Here is an 11,010-nt window from a genome sequence, read left to right as displayed (position 1 = left end):
GGTTAGAAATATGTTGGTAATTTGTTAGTAGAATACTAACCAACTTAAGTTGTTAGTAAAATTTGTTGGCAATTTGGGGTTTTTTTGTAGTGATATTTGTTTTGTAGGATATTAGGTTTAGCCAAAAAAAAACACCATGTGAGCAATAACATAGAATCTGGTGTATCCTTATATCAAAAGAATGGGAATCAACTTGCCGAGGTAGAATCCGTACAGTTCATGTTTTTCTAAAGTGGATCAACTAGTTAGGTTATTTAAGACAATTCTATCGGGGAACATAATTAGGGACTAGAGGTTGCTATTAAAGACTAACCTATTTGGGTCTTCTCGCTGCTAAGTCTAAATCCAAATGGAATAGATAAAAGTCAAATATCATTATAACATAGGAAAGACAACGATTAATACCAATCCACATCTTTAAAATCAAAACATAGAATAGCTCCTTAAAACACAATAGAAGCATAGGTGTGAAAACCTTTCACCAACGTGAATCCATATGTGAGAAATACCATTCACAATCATGATCATATTCGTATGTGAGAAAAACTTTCAAAATAACATTGATACTTTCATAGAAAATCACCCTATCATCATAAACATCATTCTCATCGGACATGCATCACTTTTCTCAAAGCCCAAGATGAACCTTAAAAATTTGTAACATAGTCCTGAAATGATAGACATTCTCATCCTCACTACGAGAGTAAATCAAGATATCATCGGTAAACACTATCACAACATATCAAGATATTGTTTAAACACTTTATTCATCAAATTCATGAATACGACCAGAGTATTAGTAGAACCAAAAGACAATATAATGATTAATAATGACCGTACTGAGTTCAAAAACCCATCTTTAGAATGTCACTCTCTTTCATCCTGAATTGATGAAAACCCGACCGGAGGTCAATCTAAGAGAAATAACTTGTTCCTTAGAATTGATCATATAAATCATCAATCCTTGGAAGAGGATACTTACAAAAAAAAAAAAACTAGAGCACCCCATGTAGACATACTCGATCGAATGAAACCCTTATCCAACAAATCCTTTAATTGATCCTTTAACTCCTTGGAGCCATACAGTAAGGAGGGATAAAGATAGGTTGCATATCTATGAGAAGGTCAATACCGATGTGTATTTCCCTTTCGGGAGGAATACAGGGTAGACCATCGAGAAATACTTCTAGAAATTAATTTATAATGGGGAACGGCTCAAGAGTAGGAGTTTCAGAATGTGTATCCCTAACCCAAATAAGATGGTATATGCTACTCTTACAAATCATTTTCCTAGCTTTTAGACAAGAAACAAACTGACCCTTTAGCATAGAATTTTCCCTTTTCCACCTAAGGACATGCTCATTAGGAAATTGAAATTTAACCGCTCGGGTTCTACAATCATAGGAGCATAACAATAATTAATCTAGTCCATACGAAGAATAAAATCAAAATCAAACATATCAAGCTCTACAATATCAACATGAATGACTCTATGGGTTATGGAGATGGGAAAAAAATCTATAGACTTTCTTTGCCACAATAGATTCACCAATAGGAGTAGAGACAAAAAAAGGTTCTAAGAACACATCCAGAGAAATATCAAATCTTGTAGCCACATATGACATCATTAAAGACAATGTAGAACCAGGATCAATAAACACATACAAATCAAGATGAAAAGAACTTTAACATACCAGTAACAATATCAGGAGAAACTTTTGATCATGTCGAGCTTGAAGTGCATAAAATGAGTTTTTCTTTAGAGCACTGGAACCTAAACCACTAGGCGGAGCTTACCTACCATATTTTCCCTTATCAATTGTAGATGGGTAATCTCCCAAGTGGTGACCACTTGTACCACAACTAAAATATTTATCCATACCCATCAAGCATTTTCTCGAATGACTTTCGCCACACTTTTGGCATGTAAGAACAAAAGACCCTTTCCACCACCATTTCCTCCTTGAGGCTTAGAGTTAGACACCATTTCTTTTTTGAACTTAGGAGCTGAATCATGAGAGAACCTTGACTGAAAACCTTTGTCGGAACCTAGAACAACCATCTCTATCGGACTGCAAATGGAAAAGTCACCATCACTTGTCTTTGCCCTCTTTACCTCCCCAGACCTTTCCTTATGTTTTTCCTCTTCAATTTGTTGGGCATGTTTCGTCAAATGAGAAATAACTATTTTTCTAATGAGCATGGCAATATGACCTTCCTTAACAACAATTTTGGATGCACCAGAAATAAACTTACTCATCCTTGCCCTAGATTCAGCGCCCATAGTTGGCGCATACCTAGCCAATTGAGTGAACTTCAACGCATACTCCTTCACACTCATATTTCCTTGACAAAGGTTGATGAATTCAAGTGATTTTGCCTACCTCATCTCAAGGGAAAATAACCTATCAAGAAAGCACACTTAGAGTTCTCCCAATCAAGAGGACCCGCATCAACCGCCCTTTCTTGATTCCATTAGTAGAACCAAACTTGAGCAACTCCTTAAGTTGATAAAGGGCCAATTCTACCATTTCCACCAGCGTCACTCCTATGATTATCAAGAACTTATACACCTCATCAATGAACTCTTAAGGATCATCCTAAAATTTAGAACCATAAAACTATAGTGGATTCATTATAGTGAAGTTCCTCACTATAGTTCTCATCATACCTCCCATTTGGGTTCACGGGAGAATTAGCCTCTCTTTTGTCTTGAGTCATCATAGCTTGAGCCAACACTTGAAATTTAGCTTGGAACTCCACATTAGTCACTTGTTCAGCCAAAGGATCATCCGTAAATTGAGGAGCTTCTTGTTTCACATTCTCATTCGCATTCCTTCTAATGTATGCTCTTCGAGGGGCCATATCCTGAAAAACATCGATTAAGGATTAGGAGATAGACATATAGAGTTAGACTCTATTGCATGAATTTAGAATGATGAAAGAAGTGGGATTTTCTAAACATCTTATAGCCTTTTATTCATAAGTGTGATGCATTTCACACTCATGAACAAAATTCTACTCGACGTGGCTTGTGAGACCTCCTAGGATCTTTCTAAACCTTGTGTTCTGAAAAACCAAGTTTGTCATGACAAAAAGTATACCCTAGGTGTAACATGGCATATAGAACCCCGAAATATCCTACACAAGCCACTTTGTATACATCATACAAGATAATAGAAATAAGATTATAAAAGTGACAATCTCATATAAAAAAAGTGTTTGACATAGAGGAAGTCTCACATAATCTTAACAAGCCATCTATATATCAAAAGGAGTGGTTGAGATATAACCCGTACACCACATACATCATCTAAAAAAATAAAAGACATAAAATAAGTAAGTGTGTCACTACAAATTTTTATGTCTACAACCACCCTATAAAAGTGTGGCCTAAACTATGAAAAAGTGTGGCCTTTGCTTCCTTATTGCCCACACTTTTAAAGTGTTGCCTTTTCTATCTTATGTATGACAACACTTTGAAGTGTAGTCCTTGCCCATGTGCATACAAAAATTTACAATCCTTTGGCTACACTTTTAAGCGTGGTAATATTATTTTGGCTATAAAATATTTATATGCCACAATTTCTAATTAAAAAACACCAATATTGTTTTGCAATAAATAATCTCAAGCATTAAATTAACTAATAAGTAATTCAAATATATATATTTAGAATAAACTTCAAAAGATAGTATGTTTTATGTACATACACATACTTATAAAGCAATATTCTAAATATGTGTACACAATAGTTCAAAAAGTACTCTTACAATAGTTCAATATATTCTAGCAATGAATATATTTCACAAAATCAAATATAATGTATAAATTTTTTTACAATAGTGACAGAAAAGCTATAATCCCTAGGATGGAAAATGCATAAATCTCTATATCCATTCGGCAGGATCTCCCGAATTTCCATTCAGCAGTTTGTGATTCTCTTCTTTGGACTTTCTATCCTTAGTCACTGGAAGCAACAAGGCACTAGTGCGATCAGGCAGTTCTGCAAGGAAGACCTCAGTGCTTCAGCTATTTAACATTCCTCTTGCGTGATAACCAAATTTTGAAGGAGAGAGTGGAGGGACTAAAAATAGATGAAATGATTCTTCTGAAGATAAATTTAGAATTGATAACTAACCTGGTAATGTTTTATCAATGAAGAAGACTACAAGATTGACGGTGTACCTGTACCAAAGTAACATGGCTCAATCAAGTGGTCACAATAACAATAATCTGCTGAGGAGTGCATCAAGCAAAAAAACATCACTCACCATGCTACAACAACGTCAACAATGTAATGCTTGCGTGATGCAATAATCAAAAAGCTTTGTGCAATAACAGATAACTAAGCAAACTTTTTCATAAACCTGCAGAATAAAATCAAGCAATCAGTGACAAATACAAGTTGTGCCACTTGATAAAATATATATATATGCAACCTAAGTGAAGGAATCAGAAAGTTCTAATCACTCAACTAACACATAAGATATAGGTACCCCACAAAGCAGCTTTTTGTCGTGGTACCATGAAATTATGAAAAAGTTGAAAAGAAACCCTTCCCAACGATAACTCACAGAACCCAAGGAAGACATATCTTCCAGGTAAATGATTGAAAGAAGAGGAGAAAATGCAGCAAAAGGAAGGATGAAAGTGTTGGTGTGCCATCCTGCTTAATTAGGCTAAGCACTTTCAGTACAATTCACACTGAACTCCTCTCCCCACCAAGTAATGCATGATTTGCGTAGTTCCATTACCATCCTAAGATTCAAATGATTATGAGATGTCAAAAGTCAATTCAAATCATTATTACTGTAGTACCTTCGTGTTCCATATTTCTGGTATGTCCGCACAAAGACATATATTATGAGTTAATTTTGTCATAATATATTTTTTCTAAAGGTATTAATCTTATGAGTTCTTTTATATTTTCTAATATATATTCTATGTATTGTATGTCGTGAGTTTGTTGGAATGCTTCTATGTTTTCTTTGATTAAATTACTCAATAAAGTAATATCTATTATAGTTTGTTGCCAATATTGTAAGTATTCTTGTTTTATCATTAATCTGAATATTGAATTTCTAAATCACTTAAGTTAAATTCTGGAATTTCATCTTCATACCATAGTTGGTTCATTAATTCTTCTTCTTCTTCTTCAAAAATCAGCTGCCATATCATTTGTTTTAGTTCCGTAATTTCTATGTTTCTTAATACATACAAGATTAGTATTTTGTAATTTAATATCATTTCATCATGTAAAAAGATATTCATGATTATTTAATCATAATTCCCTTATACCATATGCATAACAAATGATCTATGGTATGAAGATGAAATTCCAGAATTTAACTTAAGTGATTTAGAAATTTAATATTCAGATTAATGATAAAACAAAAATACTTACAATATTGGCAACAAACTATAATAGATATTACTTTATTAAGTAATTTAATCAAAGAAAACATAGAAGCATTCCAACAAACTCACGACATACAGTACATAGAATATATATTAGAAAATATAAAAGAACTCATAAGATTAATACCTTTAGAAAAAATATATTATGACAAAATTAACTCATAATATATATATGAATCGGAGCCCCCCCCCCCCCCAATTTGGTATAGATCACCACAACCATAAAGCACACCACGAGGAACTGCAGAGTCATAAAACTCACATGAGTTTCTAAATTGAAGAATGTGATGCTTTAGATGTTAGGAGGAGCAATCAGTGAAGGAAAATGCAACTTACCAATCAATAGTGATTGTAAAATGTTGTCAGGAGGAGGAAGCGTGGCAAGCTTTGAACCCTGGTAATTTGCAGGGGAAAAAAGTTAGTTCAGGTTTTTCCAAAAGAGATATTAAGTAAGCTGAGGCACAACTAACAGATAGCAGAACAAAAAAGTTAAAAAAAACTATTAATGAGCATAGCTTTTACCTCACGACAGTGATAGTTTGGACCAGGAAGCTGTGTAGAATAGAACGTTATGATCCAAAGGAATTGACAACCCAGTAAGTACCAGAAAGAGGTCAGGTAAAGCACAACATTCTTTGACACACACAATTGCAGCAACCAAACAGGACATAATGTTGTCGTTCTAAGAAAAAACATCAAGGTTTAGTCACCTAAATATATAAATTTCTTGAGCAAAATCTCTTTGCAGATCTTCATTTAGGCACTGAGACTTTAGAGCCTTAATAGCCACTTCCTAATTATGGAATGAACCTTTATACCTACAAATACGATTAATCTAGGATACTATTAGTGACTATATTGTATTCTTGATTCAAAGTTGACATTTTTACTGACAAATCACCAGTTGAGCCAGTTGCAATTTTATATTCATAATTCAGTAGTGCATTGGCGATTTCCCGTGCTTCACTCCGGTTGCTTGGTATATCTACATGGTTCCTGGTGATGTTGATTCCAGTTTGTACAAACTTCATTTTGGGGAACAAAAGGTCTTGATTTAACCCTGGCTGTTTCAGCATTTCATTGAGTCTGTCAATGAATTTCACCTCCATATATGAAATTTCCTTAACAGGACACTTCTTAGCTGATCAGTTTCCTAACAATGACAAAGCAGACAGAATGTCGATACTAATATGAAGATATATCAAGATGAAGTAGCTCAATTTATATATCATCTAAATAAGTACCTCATTATCCCAACCATCAACCACAAAGACATCCAAGGAGTAACCGGCTTTTGTTGAGAAAGCATGAGCTTCTTCATGTTCAATCCAATCTCCGAAAGTAAAGAAGCCAACTGAAATAAATGTGCATTAACCTTCATCGATATATCCTATAAAGAACTTAATAGAGAATGTTAGGAGAGGGGAAATATCTGAACAAGACGTCTACATTCAGAACAAGTGACTATAAGTGACAGTTTGGCAACACGGTGGTAAACTACTTACCAAGACACAGAACTACTAATAGTCATTTCAGTTCCAAATCCTGTTCTGAATAACATAATACTTTCTCGACCCAAGAATCCTTGTGCTCCACGATATATGGATGACTTAACTTAGCTATCAGATCCATCTGCCATAGAATAATACATACACAGATATCATCATATATCAATCAGCATAACATTATGCAGACCTATCTACTCAACATAATATCACTCCAAGCCAAAGTGAAATTTACTCAATAACGTGCAGACACAATGTTCTAAAACAAGACAATGGCTTGCACGACGATTCTTCTTTGCTTACAAATACTAATGACTTTTTAGAGTGAAATTGAAATGGTTCTATTAACAAGACCATATAGCTATTCAGTTTAATTTCCAAGTTCTTAACACGATCTAAAGTAGGCAAGTTGAATCAGATCTAGAACAGGCAAGTTGGAACAACATCATTTAACTTTAACATGTAGAACAGAAAGGGCAAAGAATCAGTTGATGAAGCTAACATATGAGCTACACTCCCAAATATCAATTGATGAAGCTAAAATACGAGCTAGACCCCCAAAAATCGTATACAAAATACAAGAATATCAAAACCGTAAAGCTAAAATTTAGACTTTCAAAGATAGAATTTCTTACCTGATAAACCCTATTCTAACAAAATCATCTTCTTCAGCGAGAACTATGACGGAAATCGTGTTCTTCATCGAGAAGCTCTTCAGCTAGAAATCTGTGAGAAAATGTGTTCTTCAGCGAGAAATCTGAGAGAAAAGCGTGACGGAGAGACTTAGCTTACGTTTATCTATGACGAAGAGACTTAGCGTCAGCTCTTTAGTTCATCAGAGAAAAGCGTGTTCTTCAGTTCAACAGAGTAACGAGTGTTCTTCAGTTCAGTAGAGAAAAGCGTGTTTTTCTGATTTGGGGAAAACAAAGTTTTAATATTTTATGAATTATTTTGCCCAATAAAAATGGGAGGGAGAGTTAAAAATGTTGGAGGAAATATAATATTTAAGTGAAAATTTTAAGGCCACACTTGTAATGTGTTCTTTTTACAATTATAAAAATAGGACACTTTAAAAGTGTGTCCATAAATGTAAATAGTTATTGCCAATTATATCATATTGTAACAACGCTTATAAAGTGTAGCTTATACCATTAAAGAGTACACTTTGCAAGTGTTGCCAATATTATTGAAACTAAAAGTTAAAAATATGGGCTACGCTTTAAAAGTGTCCCCAAAAGTATTTTAGGCAACACTTTACAAGCGTTGTCCAGAATTAGTTTGCCCGTAGGCCTAAAATGTTGTAGTGTGTCTCGGTCTTCAGAATATGAAGACACTCAAACTCTTGAATCAGGTAGAATGATCAACTAGCCACGAGTGTAAGAGGTAAGAGAGTTGGACACTACATTAAAGAGACAATGTAGGCACAAGTATTAATTAGTACATGGAAAATACTAATTATGAGGCAATATGCATAAAATAGATATGATAGCATGACTTAAACATGTAATGCATGACCAACATTTGAATTCAATAGCTTAAAGAAGCGACATTGTATGAATTATAGGATATGGTCAATATATTTAAAATAAGAGACATGGGAAAGATTTTAAGGAAAAAAATTCATTCTGTGGGATATTACCCTTAACCGATAATAAGACAATATGAGCTATAACATGGAATTTAGTCTATCCCTCATATCGAAAGAAAGGGAATCTACTTGCCAAGGTAGAATCCGTAAAAATTATCTTTTGATAAAGTGGATCCAATAGCTAGATCATTTAAGAAAATCCTACGGGGACATGTAGTAAGGCACTAGAGGTTGCAACTAGAGACTACTCTATCTGAGCCTCCACCTCAAGCCCTCTCAATGCTAAGTTAAAATCCCAACGAAATATAAAAAGTAAAATATCATTATAACGTGATGATCAATACTAATGAACATCTTTAAAACCAAAACATAGAATAGCTCTTTAAAATAAGAAATTAAAGCATAGGTAAGAAAACAACCTGACTTTTTACAATCATGATCATATTCCTATATGAGAAAATATTTCACAATAACATTGATACTTCCATAAAAAATCACCCTATCATCATAAACATCATTCTCATAAGACCGGCATGCCGTTTCAAAACCATAGTTCATAAGTTCATGTGTTCTTCACAAGTTCATAGTTTTAAAAAATCACAGATCACGCATGGGTTCATATGACTTTAACTCAATATCAAGTAATTTCATTAAATCATGAAATAGAAGATCAAAAAACAACAATCTAATTAGAATTGAATAGAACCCATGGAGAATTATGGAGAACCTTAATATTATCAATTAGAATTGAATTGAGAAACCTAAAAATCTTGGGGTCCCATGAAGGAATGGACTCCATGAGTGAATACCCACATCCTTGCTACTGAAAGTACAAGATGAACCCTAGCTTCTTCTTCTTCCTTAGGTTGAGAGGGAATTTTGGGAGACTGAATTTGGTTGGATTTTGGGCAAATAGGAGAATGGGTTTTAGTGGGCAAGTTTAGGACTTAAAATCTTTATATAGGGCTTAGGATAGACGCCAACATGACATACTATAGGCCTAAAATATTTAGGATAAGATCCGAAAAAACACCTTTAAAAAATAACAGTCGAACCCTCATACAGTTTGGACCAATGATATGTCTTCTTGGTATATCGTAGAAACGTTCAAAAACCTGAATTTTGTCCATATTTTGATGAGACCTGAACCAGTTAACAAAAAATCCTGCAACTTTTTTTCTCTCTGAAATCCAAGGTGTTACAACATAGATACATGTTCTCCATTCCAGAAGCTTTATTTGAATTCTATCTTGTTCATTCACATTTTGTATGAATTTTATAACAACCATTGACCCGCTAAATACATATACCATAATCTAGTATATCTTAGTGTGATATATATATATATATATATATATATATATATATATATATATATAATATGATAGTAGTTAAATTTACTGTTGTTTGTGTTGATTATGTGGGAGTATGGAAGGAGAAACCTAAAAGAAGAAATTTAAACTCTTTTAGTAAGATGATTGTGCCCATTATGTTTTATTGCAATTGCTCATAAGACGATATGATTGAAAGCGTTATTGAGGCTGGTGAGTTTTCCTATGATCCAAGTAACTTTGTGATTAGCTATCAAATGAATGAGAGGGAAAAAAATACATCCCACATTAATAAAGAATGATAGACATATGGGTTTGTACATGTTTTATATTGCTGGTTGTGGCTCTAGATCTATATTGAAGATAAATGTCTTTCCAAGGTCTTGATGAGTCAGAGATTTCGACTCATTTAGGGCTTAGTATTCAAGGATTTAGTGTCCTCAATGTCTATTTTATACTCATAACTGATGTTAAAATGTTAATATGCAACAATGAAGGTGAAAGAGTAAGGAAATGACATTACGAGGAAAATAGGCGAAAAAACTGAAAAAGTTGAAGGAAAGCAAAGGTGTTCCTCACTAAAGCCACTCGACAACTCGCCGAGTGCACCTTTAGCTCGCCGAAAGTTCCAGCATGTCAGTCCATGGATGGCGAGCAGACAAGTGATTCAGTGAAACACCGAAAGAGATCGGTGATGCCGGCCTAGCTCACTGAATATTATAGAAATATTGGTGAAAAACCATGCCAATAAGGTGATAAGAGGAGCACTCGGTGCATCGTCGACCTGTTTGGCGAGTCTGACTTACTTCACCGAGTTGACTCCGTACTGAAATGTTAAATGCAGTTTTATAAAGAAGAGAGAGTTCCCACGAGTTCCTACATTGTTCACTTTTGGGTTTTTGAGTTTTTACATTCTATAACATTGTTTTTACATATTTGAGTAGAGATTTAGGGATCTTGAGACTTTAAGCTTGATTTATAGCAGTTGGAGACTTGTGGTTCGTTGTCAAATCTGATGGAAAACTTTGTTGGTAACGATTTCTTGTCGTTTACTATATTTGACTAAAATCCCCATTCTTAGGGTGTGATTATGTAGTTTAATACGTTAATTAGCTAATGAGTGTTGTTAGTGACTGATTTTATTGTTGTTTTGAAGAAGGTTCAATT

At 34.1% G+C, this 11,010-nt stretch overlaps 1 protein-coding gene and 1 long non-coding RNA gene across 2 annotated transcripts; both read right to left on the bottom strand.

Moving 5' to 3' along the window:
- Positions 1-3,888: 3,888 nt before the first annotated feature.
- LOC125833496 (phosphatidylinositol:ceramide inositolphosphotransferase 2-like) lies at positions 3,889-4,832 on the bottom strand. Its single transcript, XM_049512657.1, has 5 exons — positions 4,820-4,832; positions 4,576-4,667; positions 4,273-4,346; positions 4,140-4,186; positions 3,889-4,004 (listed from the first exon to the last, which is right to left on the bottom strand). The coding sequence occupies exons 1-5, from the start codon at positions 4,830-4,832 to the stop codon at positions 3,889-3,891; spliced, it is 342 nt and encodes a 113-aa protein (XP_049368614.1).
- Positions 4,833-5,624: 792 nt separating this feature from the next.
- Positions 5,625-6,020, bottom strand: LOC125833502 (uncharacterized). Its single transcript, XR_007443304.1, has 3 exons — positions 5,942-6,020; positions 5,756-5,813; positions 5,625-5,660 (listed from the first exon to the last, which is right to left on the bottom strand). It is a non-coding gene; the product is annotated as an uncharacterized LOC125833502 (long non-coding RNA).
- Positions 6,021-11,010: the final 4,990 nt, after the last annotated feature.

The sequence above is a fragment of the Solanum verrucosum genome, unplaced genomic scaffold (assembly GCF_900185275.1).
Source record: "Solanum verrucosum unplaced genomic scaffold, falcon-dt-bn FXZP01000186.1, whole genome shotgun sequence".
NCBI classification, from domain to species: Eukaryota; Viridiplantae; Streptophyta; class Magnoliopsida; order Solanales; family Solanaceae; genus Solanum; species Solanum verrucosum.
Note: the sequence above shows the minus strand (reverse complement) of the source record. Positions and strands in the feature narration are given on the sequence as shown.

Bases quoted from the DNA above. Each gene is read 5' to 3' on its own strand.
- LOC125833496 (XM_049512657.1), bottom strand. The intron at 4,347-4,575 runs GTGAGTTATCGT...AAGTTTGCTTAG, and splicing joins ATATGTCTTCCTTGGGTTCT to TTATCTGTTATTGCACAAAG. The intron at 4,187-4,272 runs GTGAGTGATGTT...ACTTTGGTACAG, and splicing joins GTTGACGTTGTTGTAGCATG to GTACACCGTCAATCTTGTAG.